Genomic DNA, 17050 nt, shown 5'->3' with positions numbered 1-17050 from the left:
GCTCTTATTAGGACTGAAGTCATTGTATTTTGTATCTTAGTTGTACTGTAATTCTTGATATGTATTTTTTGTATACAACTGTAAGTTGCCCTGGGTAAGGGTGTCTGCTAATAAATAAATAAATAAATAATAATACTAATAATGTGTAACATACTTACAGTATGTCCAGTGGGGATAATAAACTGCAGGGAATACCCATCCCCTTACTGGCATAATTATTGCAGCATCCTCTGCCATCATGTGCTAGTTTACACCTTGCTAGACCAAGATGTCATTAGGTAAGCAAGTGAGGTGTTGCTATCATGGTAAAGTATTTACTGATTTACAGTACAGTATGTGTTCTCAGGATACATGTAAAATGCTAGTTTGACATTGACATACTCTCATAACGTATGCTAAATAATGTTAATGCTATGTGTCATCACAAGTGGATAAACAATTGGATAAATGGTTTTCCAGGTATTTGGAAAAAAGTCAATTGAGATATACATAAGTATGTAACATATGTATGGATATACAAACATCTCTACTATATGCTTGTCAACAGGGATTTTATCCTCTGCATGGGGATAATAAACACCGGCCTTAAAAACAGCCATACAATAAGTACAAGAGCACAGCATGCAAGAATACAATATAAATGGGACTCAGGACTACAAAAATCAGATATACAGTGTAGTTGGACAATATAGTCTTTTTCAACATGGAGCACAGCTGGATAACCCAGAATTACAGTAGGTTTAATGAATCCAGAGATTCACATTTCTTAGTAATTTCTGGAGATTTGTTTTTTGTTTGTTATCTTGCATTTGACAATGGATCACCCACAAGCCCCAGGTTATGAAACCTGCCCTCATAACTTAGAAAATATCTTGTAACACTACCACAGAAATGAAATATATGTGAGCAATATTTGTTTTCTCTTCATTTTCTATTACATTTGCGTGCCTGGGGTGCATGAGGATGCTAATGTGCATTATATTTACCAGAGTCTGAAGGAATTAAGCACTCCCATAAAACGATAAAGGAGTCACCTTAGTGATTTATATATTTTGAATGACACATACTATTTATGTATAATGATATAAGCCCAGTTAGAAAATCTAGCAATTGCTGTTTCTCCTACTGGCAATCATTTTTTAATGGTTCCCTGAATTATGAATGGAATAATATGTCAACCCTTTCACTGTAGATAAAAGGTAAGGTTTTAATTTAATTTTGACTCAAGTCCAGCTTTACTGCAACAAGTACATGATTTAATCTGGCTCAACAACTAAAAGTAATACAAAAAAAATAATAAGGGTACAGAATTGCATGTCTATAATACAGTACACGATTTTGCAATACAAGTCAAAAGATTGGATTTTTGTAATGTTTAGGTCAATACCAAGGCTTCTATGCAGCATATTTTCTTCTTTTCTTTTGTTACTCTCTTTTCTATTATCAATAAGAAAACTACTCTCAATAAGAGCCTATTTATTGTATGGTGATGTCGGCAGTCTTGACGCAATAGATAATCAATACAGAGTGAAAAGACTTTGAAAATGTTTTTTCAGGCTTGAACAATGATTTGTAAAATCAATTGAGAGGGTTTTCTAATAGTTTCTTTTTAAGGAAGCTGTATTTTTAAAACCAAGATGGATTGAAACCCAGCTGAACGTTTAGTCCTTATTGGACTGTATTTCCAATAAAACAAAGATCCTGTCATGGTTCCAGAATCTTAAGCATTTTCAATTATATGTAGGGAGATGAATTCTCACTTTTCAGCTATTTTAAAGGGTAAGCAATTTCCTTTTAAAAATACATAATAAGTGTAACAAATCCCTAAAAGTGTACTCCAATTCAACCTACATGTACTTCAGACAAACTAGGCCCTGTTAAGTGCTGTAAATCATGTTGTAAAATAGTTTGTTGCTGTATATGTCTGAAGCACTTTAACCATTTTTATCCACATACTATTTGAACGATCCAATAAGCACACAATGCTGAAATGCATTGTACAGAGTATTTTCAAAGGCGTCAAGACTAACGTTAAACTTTCATAAGGCTGCATAGAGGCTGTGCTATTATGTTTTGAGATCAAATTTAAAATGTTTGCAGAAGAACATCTTAGAAAGGCCGAGAGAGATAGAAATCAATATTGCTAAGAGGGCTAAAACCAATTCCAAAATGTTTTTCCAATATTATAACAGCAAGAGAACATTCAAAGAGGAGGTTAAATGTCTAAGAGACACAAATGGCAAAATCACAGATGAAGAAAAAAAATAGCAAATATTACTTTTCACAGGTTTTTACAAAGGAGGACACGGACAACATGCCCCACATGTCGACCTGTTCCTATCCAATTTTAAATAACTTTAGCATAACAGAGGCAGAAGTGTTAAAGGGACTAGGAGCTCTTAAAATAAACAAATCCCCTGGCCGGATGAGATCCTCCCAATAGTACTCAAAGAAATGAAAGAAGTTATTTACAAACCGCTAACCAAGATCATGCAACAGTCTCTTGACACAGGGGTTGTACTGACAGACTGGAAAATTGCAAACGTAATACCGATCCACAAAAAGGGAGACAAAACCGAACCAGGTAACTACAGACCAATAAGCCTGACTTCTATTATATGGAAACTTATGGAAACTATAATAAGATCTAAAATGGAAAATTACCTATATGGTAACAGTATCCGGGGATACAGTCAGCATGGTTTTAGGAAAGGGAGATTGTGTCTAACTAACCTACTTGACTTTTTTGAGGATGCAACATTGACAATGGATAATTGCAAAGCATACGACATGGTTTATTTAGATTTCCAGAAAGCTTTTGACAAAGTCCCGCATAAAAGATTAATTCTTAAACTGAACGCAGTAGGGATTCAAGGGAATGCATGCACATGGATTAGGGAGTGGTTAACATGTAGAAAACAGAAAGTACTGATTAGAGCAGAAATGGAGCGAAGTAACCAGTGGTGTACCACAGGGATCAGTATTAGGTCCTCTGCTATTCCTAATCTACATTAATGATTTAGATTCTGGTATAGTAAGAAAACTTGTTAAATTTGCAGTAGCAAAGGTCATTCAAAGTACAGATGAACCCGCTTTATATCATGATTGCCGTGCAGGCATAATTCAAGATATAAAGTGGGTCATGATATAAACTGAGTTTAACGTTTGCCTATGAAAGCATGTTACGAGTGCGAGAAAAAAAGAAAGAAAACTAATGGTGAATTAAAGAGCAGTGTTTTAATACTGTAAGTTTAGTCTTTCTTTACTTCACATTTAAACAAATGCATATAGTTTACTATAGGACAAATACGTTTTGCATCATTAACTGGAACAAAACGGTTTGTGTCATTATCTAAAAAAGGCATGAATTGTCAACTGATGAGACTGTTGCTTTGTGCCACTGTTTGAAAAGGGCCCGATTTTGATGAAATGTGGTAAAACACAAACGTAAAATGCAACCTGCTTTACACATGCATGGGGTTGTGATGGGAGTTGGAGCTGGGCACAGGCACAAATGCAATGACCATTCAAGAAAAAGTGAGACGAAAAGTGATACCAAATCAGGAGCAGATTAAGCAAAGCAGTGGTTCTGGCAGGGAACTCACTTTAACCTGAGATCAAATCATGTAAATATCAAGTATATTTTAGGTGCTTCCATTAGCAGATCAAATCATTAGTCGAGTAGCTAGCATCTTATTCATGTCTCGAAAAACAGTACGTCCAATGATCGTCAAGAAAAGGATTTATATCTTACCTCAATCCACTACGTCCCTGCTGTGTGCCAGAGTTCACCTCCTCCTCCCCAGCCTCCACCTAGTTATTGGCTCATCTACGGTCAGCCTCTCCACTTATCTGCAAGCTAAGTTATGGGCAGGGGTACCTCGAAAGGCCAAAGAATGTTCTGTAAAATATTTATAATGTTGTAGTGTTGTCCAGCCTATGCTTTAATAAATAATCTATCACATGAGTTTCCTGACTGAACTGACATTATGTTTCAGAAAACTGTATTTTTAGGAAGAAAAAGTTGTTGTTTATTGCCATGAAGTCATTACAGGTATTTGATTTGAAGCATCAAAATCAGAACCGGTATCTGTAATGGGCTGGGGTGGGGTTTGAGATAACAACATTGTGGAAATGATTTGAATGTTTTTTTCGCATAAAACATAAAAATTCCAAGATTATCTGCAACCCATATGGTAGATAAGGCCAATGACCATCCAAAATCCATAGGACTCACTGTATAACATTTACACTCAATTACACTCATACCTCTACACAGCAATTTGTCTGGGTAGAGATTTTGCATCCAGTCTCTTATTTGAGTGTAGATAAGAAGGAGTCTTGAATAGAAGCGCACATGACCTGGATGCTACATTTAAAGGCTGCCAGCTAACCTTTCTCATAACATCTTATTATTTCCACTCTCCTTTCATTTCACCCCCTTCACATTTCTTTCATCATTTTTTTTTTTCTACAGACAGAATGTAGTGCAATGTGAAATAAAACTGTGACATTAAAAGGAATTGAAGTGAGTCACCTTGACATAGCATTTCGCTGTGAAAGGGTTTGATTTGCTTGGAAAGATCGTATCAAAGCACTCATATCAAGGGATCTCCCCAGCATAATCAGACTGAGATTTGGGCTCACTGTAGCGATGCTATTTAAAATGGGTTGAAAATATAAATGGCTTTCAGTTTAATCTTGGCATTCTGTTAATACAGTACATAGCTTACTGTAGAACAACATCAACTGTAGCTTGGTGCTGGCTATATGCATTTTTGCAATCACCTTAGGATGCCATGTCCCATTTGTCTACCGGCAGAACTTCAAGGCCTAAATGTACTTTCATGTTCCTGTACAAATACATTGAGTATTAATTTTTCCCTACCATTTTTCTTTAATATACATATATAAAACTTAAAATTGTGAGGCAACTTTGTATCACCTGGAATGCTGAAGAAATTAGCAATGAGTCAGGAATCTTAAGGAAACAACCCCAGTCCTTGCTGACAGGAAAACCAACAAGGACAACACTGCATTGTTGAATACTCAATATGAACACAGTGTAAGTCATAGGCCTCTACTTGCCACTGAGGGACCCCAGTGGAAAATCAGACGTGTGGACTGTCTTTGTCCTGTTATATATTTTAAGATGATTTGCTAAACTAAACTGGATTAAATATATGCAGATTTGGATTTACACTTCCGTCTCATAATAATGATTTTATTTATGTTTTGTTTTTGTATGAAATACGAGTTATGATTAATGTAATGGCTTCATATTTAATAATAAAGAACACTATGTATTTATATGTAATGTAATTTATGTAAAATAATAAAATAATTTCTGAAAATGAAAAATGATAAAAGAGAAAAGCCTGTGAAATATTGAAAGACCTTCAGACAGTTAATCTAATTAAAATAATTCTTCCTCACAATACTGGTCACAATGTTCATTCAAGAATGTCTGTTCACCATCAATCCTCCTCAGTGTTTCTGTGAAGTCTGTTTCATAGCAACACTTCATACCAACATAACTACTACAGACAGCACTCTATTTCATTGCTAAAAACTAAAAAGAACAAATATATTTGGCACTGTATATTAAATGCTTGCTGTGGTTTTATGATATTGGTGCACTGAAGAGGGCATAGCCAACATGTCTGTCTATTTCATTTACCCAAGGAATAGTTTTTAAATATGGCACTTCTGTCCTAATAGTGGCTTTTGAAAAGTACCAACTAACAAAACTATGATAAGTGAGTGATTTTATTGAATCCTCCTGTGATAACAGCAGTTATAATTTCACTGTGTGTTTACTCTGCTTTACTACACTTTGCTATGCTTTTATAAAACCTCTCATTTACATGTCATTTAACAAGTTCCCAGACTTTGCCAGAGTTTCCCATGTCCACTTTTGAACATGTGTGTAAGGCTCAGGCTGGGTCCTACCAATAACACATGTTAACTTATAATGTTGAGCCAAGGGTTGAAACAAAAGGACCACAATCAGAACAATAAGAGACTTGTGAGAACGCTGTCAGGCTAATGTAAAGCAAGAACGTGTTTTTGAACCTCGATATTTAAAGCATTAAAAATATAACCAGTTAAAATGGCATCAGCGCTACCCCAGATCATCTCAACTCAATACAGGATTTTAAAACATGACAGCTGACTTTGTGAAATACCGATGAAAGGCCGGAGAGAATAAACAGTGATAGATGACCATGGTCTCAGTATCATAATAAATCTGTCATTGTTTTTAAACATTGGTTTCTGTGGAATGATTAGATATCAGTCCTGACTAGAAAAGCTCATGTGTTTCAGACATGCAGCCTCCACTGAACTGTAGTTCTTGTTACACTTTCACTGGTAAATCTGCTTATACTGTGCACCCAGAATTCACTGGTAAATGTGGCACTCTGTACAAACATGTTCTTACATAACAATGTGATCAAATAAGGTCATGCCTAACATGTGTCTTTATTCGTTCGATTTCATATTTGCCTCCCCCCCCCCCAAGGAAAAAAAAGTTCAATTTCCGTACATTTTAAGGACAGACTGTCTCCTCGTGATTACAGTATAAGGCACTGTAGAAATGTATAACACAGCTATACTGCTAACCCTTCTTGCATGAGGAACGTGTAAGTGGTATCTTTGTTGTATTTTCATTTACCCTGGCTGATCTGGCTCACTCGGGGTTGAATCAGTGTGGCTTTGTTATGCTGTGTCATATACTCAGGGGCAGGGATGCAATCACTGGCAATTCTTTCCATGTGAAAGACTATAAATAGAAAATACCTTGACTATACCAAGCACAAAATATTTTAACTGAAGTCTGTTTTATTAGTTTATCTGTATGAATATTGACATTTTAAGTTTTGTACAGTCTATTTATGAGATTCCTCCTTGTTAACTTTTTTCTCAGTTTTATTTGAAGTATTATGTTAGCTTTATTTAATTCTGTACCTTGTGGAAAGGACTATTAAAATATACATCTTCCTAGCATCATATCACTTACCAAATGATCTTTGGTGCCAGTCATTACAATCACAATGAAAAGATTCTGATATGAGAGAATAATACCACAGTGGTAACATTATTTTCATATTTTGACAGTGCCATTACCCAATTTTTTTTATTTTTTTAATTATGGAATTGTTTTTGTAGTACCATAGTTGTAGCTCTACAGTACCTCCAAACTGTAAATTTAAGGATGTTGGAAATGGTATTTTGTGAATAGTTACATACCAAACTAACTTACTCAATCAACATGAATACATAAATAAAGCAAATTATTTATCATTTATCAATTATTTATCATTGTGGCATCCTCTAAACTACAATATGTGAACTACAAGAATTTAGCAATGGAGTCCGCCAGAGAAAAATGCCCCTCACTCATCCGTGTCATTATTTTCTTTTCATTTTTATTTCTTTGATTTCCTCTTTCTGTGTCAGCCCAAACACATGTAGTTGTTACTTAGGACTACTTTGCTTAATATAGTGTGATCAATTGTTAAAGTTCCTGATTGCACCACTAAATAAATCTGCTTTTAGCAGGTCTTAACACAGAGCTCAATTGTCTATTTGGGACTCCATTGCACTGTCATCAGAATCGCTTCAGTGAATATGTTAATGATGGGGCAGGCGCTCTATAACAGGGCAAGTCATGTCCTCAGAATACCATTTCAGTGCAGTATTTTTTTTTTTTACGTCTTCGCTCCATTTATGCGCCACAGAATCGGGGGCAAGCACCATTCGCGCTTGCACTTGCATTTGCGCTGTGATCAGAATACAGCTCTAAGAGTTTTAGTTTATAGACAGTATGAGTTTAAGATGTTTGTGTTAATAAAATATAAAAATGTTATTTAAAATAGATAGTTGAAAAAATTATTTAAATCATTGATTTTTTTTTTTAATCAAGTGATTTAAATTAGTTATATACATTATATCAACCAACCCTGCAAACTGGTAAACCATTACAATATCAGGACAAGAGTGCAAATGTTCTGTATCTCTAGTGTTTCTTGTGTGTTTTTTTGGGTAATATGCTGGTAGTGTTGGCTATATTGCATGAGCAAACCTTAGTAAAATGAATAGTTTTAAAGGGCCATTTCACACTGGATAGATTTGTAAATATAATGAGAGGTCCCCTTACCAAGAATACCCACCTCTGCCCAGAGATACCAAGTACATTTCTCTTTCAAGCTGGATGTGTAATTTGAATAAAATAATCACTCATGTCTTGTTTATCAATGGGCCCAGACTTGTATACATGAATATATATATATATATATATACACACAGATAGATAGATAGATAGTCAGATGGATTATTGTTGAAGCTTGACTAGTAGAATGCTGAATTATAAAGCTAGCTCACACATTACAGTAGGTGAAATAAATAGAAGTCTTTACTTAAAGACGGTTTCAAAACCAATAAATAAACAAGCTAGAAAAGCAATGTTGTTTAGGAAAAAAAAATTCCAAAGTGTTCTCAAACAGTGATGCAAATGCTTATTGTTGGCTTGTGAAAAGCAGTAGTGCGTCAGACCTCCTAGACCTGAGTATGCACAAATATAATCAGGTTGGGCTCTGTCTGACCTTCACCTGTAATAGCTTTTTAAGCAGAATGCATTACTCTTACCTCAGGTTGTATCACTTTGCACTCAACATTATCTAAATTTGAATATGTAATCATTGCCAACAGGCAATAACTCTGCAGCCAACACACAGTGCCTGTTGCAGTTATTTCTTTTTTGTTTTAGTTAATTAAATAATCTTTTGTATTTAAAAAGGCTTTTCTTGGTTGTTGCAAAATACTATTTGGGTTTCTCATGTTTCAAAACACTGTCTAAACTTTGAGAAAATGTACGTAACACAAATAATAATAATAATAATAATAATAAACAGTGGTCCCATCCACTTGTAGAATTTAGCTTGCTTTTACAGGAAACCGATAGCCCTAAAAATGAAACATTTTCCCCAAAATAACTGTGACAAACCTGGAGTTTCCATTGCTTCTTTGCTTCATCATGCTTGTAATATGGTTTACAGTACGTTACCATGCTTTTAAATGCCAAACACATTTTTAGGACAGCAGAGGTGCTGGCACTACAATGCTGAACGTACTGAATATTGTTTCTTGCTTCTGTGTATATAAAGGTATGGGTTGGAAAGCACTGGGTACTGAGTTTGTGCCTGGCTTCCGCCTGTGAATCTGGTTGATTTATTTTCAATACCAGGTCTGTGCATTGGACTGAACACAGCAGGCCTCCAGACCACTTCAACGTTCTTACATTTTAAGTAAACAAAGTACCTTTTTCTTCTGCGACTATCACAACTTTAACAGTACAATGAGATTAATGTATTACTGTATATCAAAGTAGTACAGCATATAATGTAATATAATGTAATCATGTACTATGTATAAATCCAGTAAACATGTCTAGTCAGACAGAAACAAGAACACATCATATTTAAGGGCAAAATAAATAAAAAAAATACGATGACACTATATGAACCCAAATATGTCTCACAGAAAATAGTTGTGATTGATAGTACTACAGTAAATGATTTTTTTTTTAATGTTGTTAAATAAATTAAAAGTCTTCAATGCATTTTTTCTTTACATATTAATTCCAGATATATTATTTGCCAAGGAAAAACTATTTAAACAAGTCCCCACAGATGATGTGTGAAAAGCAGTTTGGGCGACAACACTAAAAGAAAGTATTTAAAAAGCAGGCACGATCCATCAGCAAATCAGAGCTTTATTAACCATTTATGTCAAACATGATGTCACCTTCTCTGCACATACAGGCAATATTTTTGGGAAATGTATACCAGAGCCGTCGCAAGGGAGAAGGAACAGCAGCTTATGAGGGAGGCATCAGAACCGCTTAACCCTAGGTTAGCGGTGCGAGCGTGCAACCTCAAGGACCCTCTTGCCTATTGAAGGCAAAGAAGGATCTACCACATTCAAGCGGTAGAACCTGGAGAATGTATGCGGTGTAGCCCAGCTAGTCACCGTACATATATCGGACAGTGAGGCCCCTGTGAAGAGGGTCCAAGATGTAGCCAACCCTCTAGTGGAGTGCGCAGCTACTCTCCCAGGTGGGGGTAAGCCAGCACTGTCATACGCTGCAGAGACTGTTTCCACAATCCAGTGGGACAGTTACTGTTTTGAGAGGGGCTAGGGTCCATAAACCATGACAAAGAGCTGGTCAGAATGACACAGAGCTCTTGTTCTATCCACGTAACATCTCAGCGCCTGCACTGGGCAGAGGAAGTTCAATCTCCTATCCTCCTCCAAAGAAAACAGAGGTGGATGGAAAGACTCCAGTTCCACAGACTGATTCATGTGGAAGGCTGTGATCACCTTGGGGAGGAAAGCAGGGTTTGTACACAGTGACACCCTGCTGCCATCGTCCCAAATACGCAGACAGGAGCTGTGCACGGACAGTGCCTGTAGCTCACTGACCCGCTTTGCGGAGGTGATAGCCAAGAGGAAGGCTGTCTTCATAGACAGATGCTTCAACTCTGTGGAGTGTATGGGCTCAAACGGGGCCTTCGTGAGAGCCTCCAGTACAACATCAAAGCTCCATTCGGGGAGAACAGCCCTCCTGGGAGGGCGTAACAGGTGAGAAACTGGGTAGCCAAAAACTGCGCACCTGGAGATTCCGAATCTATAGGGGCATGGCATGCAGAGATAGCTGCTAAATACACCTTCAAAGGGGAAGGTGACCTACCAGCATCAAGCAGCTCTTGCAGAAACTGCAAGATAACTGGCATGGGGCAAGAAACTGGGTCATGACTTCTAGTCAGACACTAATTCTGGAAATACTTCCACTTATAGGCGTAAAGCGACCTAGTGGAGTCTGCTCTAGAGCTCTGCAGAGTACCCACAACCGCGTCTGATAGCCCAAGGGCTGTTCCAGTTCCGGATGCCAGAGAGTGCCTCTCGTCTGACTGAGGAGATCCAGGCAAAGCGGGACCTCCTAAGCGGTGGAGGGAATACCACAGAGGGCAATGCGTCGTCTCAGCCGAGGCAAAGAGATCAACCTGCGCCTTCCCAAACCATTCCCAAATGCGCTCCACCACCTGCAGGTGGAGTCTCCACTCTGACGGATGCACACCTTCCCTCGATAGGAGGTCCACTGCCCAGTTCGCCACTCCAGGGAGATGCATCGCCCGTAGGGACAGCAGGTTCCATTGTGCCCAATTCAGGAGCTGGAAGGTGATGTGATGCAACCCGGAGGCCACCCTGGTTGTTGACATACTCCCTCATTGATGTGATGTCCGTTCGGACCAGCACATGTGTACCTTGCAACACCGAGAGAAAGTGCTGGAGAGCCAGCATATTTATGTGCAGGGCTATCCAATGGCCCGTCCAGGTGCTGCGTCCATCGTCACCACTTGGCGTGTTAACACCACTCCCATACGCCCCCACATAGTTGAGAGGGCATCCTCCACTGAAGTACCAAGGGCTGAGTGTGCACCGAGGTACCGAAACACCGGCGGCAGCTTATGCAGCGGTGCCTGCCCTAACTGCGTGTAGTCAGCCACCTGGTCAGCACGTAGCATGCACTAGGGGAGACACACAAGCCGAAGCCGAGGCAGGCGCGTGTGCACCGAGCATTTTGCGCACCGAGGCACCGAACTACCAAGGGCTGAGCATGTACTGAAGTACTGAAGCACCGGGTGGCAGCTGAAGAAGCGGTGCCTACCCTAACCGCGTGTAGTCACACACCTGGTCAGCTGATAGCGTATACCAGGGGACACACAGGCCGAAGCCATGGCGGGCGAATCTGTGGACAGAGTACAACACAATAATACAATACAAACAATATTACTGGGGAGCACACTGCTAGTGTTGTTGATTTTTCGAAGGCCTGACGCACCGAGGTAGCTGGCGAGGTCTACTCTACAGCGGGTCTAGTAAAAATACAGCCCGTGGAGGACATTACCTAGCTGCTGCACAACACAGGCATGCACACTGCAGATGTGCCAGCAAGGGTATTTAGTCAACAACAATAACAAATATATATGGTAAGGCAGAGCCAAGCCACGGTGGAGGATGTGCTCCCACACGAGTGAAAGGCTGTAAAAGACGACAACACTCACTCCTTTAAGTCAATACTGCACAGGCAGTCGACTCACGTACTACAGATAGGAAAGCAGCAGCCTGCAATGGGAGTGCGCACAGGTTGCTAAGGAAGAAAGAAGAAAAAGGCTGAATCAGGAGTCAATGATTCTGTGAAAGCGACAAGCCAGCTTTCAGCCTGAAAGGCAAGGGAATTGCAGTTGACTCAAAAGCTCTTTTTCACAATACACTCAGATACCAACACAGACGGTCTTACCTTACCGTCTTGAGATGCAAAAAGAGAACATGGCTTCCGTGGTTTGACTATTTACACTCTGTAGGCGTGACAGAGGGCATCATCCCAGGAAGGGGCCTATCGGCAGCTCTGATATAGAGAGCTCAGAAAATACCTACCACTAGGCAGGCATATGCCATACGTAATGTTTTGGTGGTCGTCTTTGAAATGAAAGGAAACTACTGTTTATTGTAAAAATAAAAATCTCCATAGTAAGCTTAAACACCCATTGTTTTGCTCCTAGACAACAGGCAAGAAGCTTGAGATGTGGCATTTAGTTCTGACAAGAGGTAGAGTTCAGCTGACTTTAATGCAGTGTCACGTAAGACAAATATTTTTCAATATGAAACCGGATCATGATGATAATGTTTGCAGTGGCTTTGAAACAATTGAAGCATTGTGGTAACCTATTGGATTTGTATAGTTGCATAATCAGTTACTTGAGATTTGCTGGGTTGAAAATATATCAGCAGAACAGGAAAATGAGCTCCACATTTAAATGGGTCCTCAGCTTATATTTAGAATTTATGTAAGAGTTACAGTCGCCACCTTTCATTAATGGTAAAACTGAACTTTTTCTAAAATATAGACAGTATCCTAATGGACATTTTTAAAATGTATGGTTAAGGGGTAGTATGGAGAAAAAATAGTATTAATTTGGAAATACTAAAAGAAACACTCACACCTAGTTTGTTTGACTGTTTGATGCGGATTGAAGTGTGGTTCGGTTCGTTTGGAGCTATATGTGAAACCTCTGACAGTGACGTAATCGCACCAGGATGCGAATCAAACCAAATGAACCGAGATCACTAGAAAAGGTGGTCTCGGTTCATTTGAAAGCGAACTCGGTACGTCTGCGACATTGCTCCCCCAAAACTTTTTGCATTGTGAAAGCAAACGTATTCAGGTTCACTTGGAAACAAACCACTCCAAACAGCGAACCAAACTGTGGAAGTGACATAATTGATCAAACGCCTAGGAAGTGTCCAGCCTTTTCACTCAAACACGTTTGACATGCTACTTGGAAAATGTCTTCGCGAGGGATGATCTGGAGTACTGCTGAAACAGAAGCTTTGCTTGAAGTATGGGCTGATGTATACATCCAGGAACAACTGGAAACAACACACAGAAACACAAAGATTTATTCTGAGCACTTAAAAGTAAGGGCTTTGAACCAAGCCCTCCACAGTGCCGAATAAAAGTGAAATAATGCAGCAGACCTACATTAATACGAGAGATATGCTCCGGTCAAGCGGGAGTTCATCAGAATTAAAAAATAAATGCCCCTATTTTGATCAGCTTGATGTTATTTTGGGGACACGGACTACAACTCACCCTGATACCGCTCAAGTAAACAGCAAGAGAACCGAGTGTGTTTGTAAAGGTGCAATATTAAACCAATAGAATTCTGGTCCGCGTGTAGCAGCAAGTGGACTAAACAACAAACTTGAATTCATTTACAAATAAATTAAAGTTCGATTTAATTTTCCTGGTCTGAAACGAACCGAACCTAAACTGAAAAAAATTAGTTTGTTTACAAGTGAACCAAGATGCAAATCACTTGCAAGTGAACTAGGTGTAAAAGTGCCCTTAATTACCGTTAAGTCAATGACAAACGTTTTGACTAAGTCTTTTTCAATGTTTTAAAGAATATGTAATGTTAAGTAAAACCGAAGCAGGCCTTAAAAAACAGAAAAACTGAGTATCTGTCTAGAAACAGATTGGTGGCAAATCTAGAGTGATAAACTGCCTCATTTTTATAAAATAACTAGTATTGCACAGAATCAATGCTCCTTGCTGTATACTATGGATGAAAGATTATTATAATTACTCAATTTTTTCTCTTTGAAAACCCAACTTCATTATTTTAGTAAGGATTTTATTTTTCATAGAACTGTTTCATCCACTTAATGTGTCTAATCAAGCACTATACACTCTGAGCTTGTCACAATAACCATATGCTTTCATACAGTCTCGTATAAATGTAGAAAGAGTGGTGGTTTTTACAACACTTACACCATCTGGTAGCTGTTGATTTCGGGAAATTGCATGAAATTCAATAAGAAAAAGAAGTCAGAAACTCTGCAGAGAGCAATATGTGGAACAAATGTAATGTCTGAAAAAGTACCCAATTTTCAGATTACACTGTCCTTTCAACATAGACAGGGCACCTTTTAATATTGCTGCAGACATATGCCCAAGATGGAGCAGGAGTCAATGTGATAGCCATCTGTTGCCACTGGAAAGAGAGTAATTACATTTTCATCTCAGATAGGTCATATGCCAAAGTATTAGCACAGCCTGCAACAAACATATTATATTGAGCAAAAATTGCAACAGCCTTAACAATCATTTAGCCTGGGGTACTTTGGCATAACAGGATGCTTTTGTTGTTTGTTTATTTAATGTTTTTGTTTTATAACTGATGCATTAAATAAACAGAAATTAAACACAGTATTTTAAAAGTGTTATATGCTTGTCCCTGCTTGAAGAGATGCAGGGTAAGTTAAAAGGATTGGTTATGTAAGTGTTTTAATAAATGACAATGGTTACATCGTACCCTCAGTCAATGTAGTATGAGTCAGCTATCTTTCCAGAAACATCACATGCTCGGCAGTAGTCTTGCCTGTTCAGAATTCATAAGCAATAACCTTCTATGCTTTTGTCTGTGGTAACTGGCAATCTCTAACAATGCTGTTTTGAATCTGGACATACAGAAGTGGAAGTCCTTGAAGCATATACAGTATCTGACAGAAAGAAGAAAAAAAAAACCTTTTGAGGATGTAGCGTGATTGATTGATATAGAGAATCAGGAAAAAAAATAGCAATTGATCTGCAGTGATTTTTTTTCTTCAGATGAAAACAGAATTTGTATTTGACTAATCTTCTGATAACATCAGAGTTAGAGGGCACAATATCTAAAATCAATAGGTTTGCCGAGTATGTGTTATGCTTTACAAACCAGTAACTCAATTGTTACAGTACTTGAACTTATTCTCCCAAAAACAAAACCTTAAACAATCAAAGTTTATTAGGCACAACATGTTAAAACAAGTTTTCCTGCAGTTTATTTTGGTTCACTTGGCAGTTAGAAACACCAGTACGTTTAGTGAAATGGGATTCTGTGATGTCTACGTGATTAATATATATATATATATATATATATATATATATATATATATATATATATATATATATATATATATTTTTTTTTTTTAATTAAAAATAGTAATGTAAATAATAAATTGTAATAGGTTTGTGGCTTATATGCAGAGTGGGTAGGGGGTTGGATGTTGACTAACTAAGAGAATGGAGGAAAGGTGGAGTTATATAGACAGTAGATTGAGGGATAAGCCCCTTTTCAGAAAAGTAGCCTTAGCTTCCCAGGAAAAACTGTAACCTTGGTGTTGTTCAAGAGTCAGAGCAATTGTTCTCCACCTCCCATCTGTCACCTCTGCAACGTGTTCCTCTGGAAGTGGAATCCCTTGGTGGGTCAATCTGAGGATGAAACTCGTATCAGGGTGGCTCCACCTAGTGCCCGTTCTATCTTGTTTGTCAGGAGTGTGATTGTATGTATTTCCTGTTGTTTTAGGTTACGGTGTTTGGTGAAGCAGTTGGAACGAGGAGAAGCTTCAGTTGTAGACCTTAAGAAGAACTTGGAGTATGCAGCTTCAGTACTTGAGTCTGTATACATTGAGGAGACCAGGTATGGTTTTATTTATTAATAATTGTTTTAATGGCATTGGCTATTATGGAAATGAGAATGAACTGCTAATGTCCTTTTGACATTTGAATTAAAACATTACCAAGCACAACTTTTCTATACTGTATGTGAAAGAATATGTATTTACTGTGCAGCAGCCAAAATAAAGAGGTACTGTATTGTGCTGTGGCAGTTTCACTCTTCAATATGTTACTTTAAGAAACTGTAAGAAAAAAAAGTACCTTCAGAGTTGAGAATCACAGAACCTATGGCTGTAGTTCTCTGTCTCTCTTGCACAGTTATTTTGGCTACTGTCTCTCTAACAACATCAAGAAATAAGCGCATTATTAAAATGTTTTCAACTAATCTTGTTTAATAATTGAAATAATGTAATCACAGTTTTCTTTTATCTTTCCAGTCAAGTTCAAATACATTTACCAATGTGGCAGACAAATTTAATCAAAGTGATGAGATGTTCACAGATAAGGACCTGAATGCTTGGTTGATGCAGTGTCCAACGTTTCATTAAAGTATTACTTGTTTTAAAAAGTTCCATAATTATTTATACAAACATTTATATCTTGAGTATAAAATAGTATGTGCACAATTGTTTTTTAAAGATACCATTAATGTTGCCATTTGTTTAAGGAAATTATTATTATTATTTATTTCTTAGCAGACGCCCTTATACAGGGCGACTTACAATTGTTACAAGATATCACATTATACAGATATCACATTCTTTTTTTTACATACAATTACCCATTTATACAGTTGGCTTTTTATTGGAGAAATCTAGGTAAAGTACCTTGCTCAAGGGTACAACAGCAGTGTCCCCACCTGGGATTGAACCCACGACTCTCCGGTCAAGAGTCCAGAGCCCTAACCACTACTCCACACTGCTGAAGTAAATTACACTGCTGGGTAATTTACTTCTTTCATCTAAACAAGCAAAGCAAGCCACC

At 37.9% G+C, this 17050-nt stretch overlaps 1 protein-coding gene across 4 annotated transcripts in view; it reads left to right on the top strand.

The window, feature by feature from the left end:
• The window catches only part of LOC117400629 (dual specificity calcium/calmodulin-dependent 3',5'-cyclic nucleotide phosphodiesterase 1C-like), a 185425-nt gene that overhangs the window by 135208 nt on the left and 33167 nt on the right, over nt 1–17050 (top strand). For all 4 annotated transcript variants that reach the window (XM_034000843.2, XM_059023082.1, XM_034000842.2 and 1 more), the window contains one exon: nt 15975–16088. In XM_034000843.2, the coding sequence (XP_033856734.1) occupies nt 15975–16088 (114 nt within the window). The remainder of the gene's footprint in view (nt 1–15974; nt 16089–17050) is intronic.

Source organism: Acipenser ruthenus, chromosome 4 (assembly GCF_902713425.1).
Source record: "Acipenser ruthenus chromosome 4, fAciRut3.2 maternal haplotype, whole genome shotgun sequence".
In the NCBI taxonomy this organism is placed as follows: Eukaryota; Metazoa; Chordata; class Actinopteri; order Acipenseriformes; family Acipenseridae; genus Acipenser; species Acipenser ruthenus.
The sequence above is the reverse complement of the archived record's forward strand: the minus strand, read 5'-3'. Positions and strand labels throughout refer to the sequence as shown.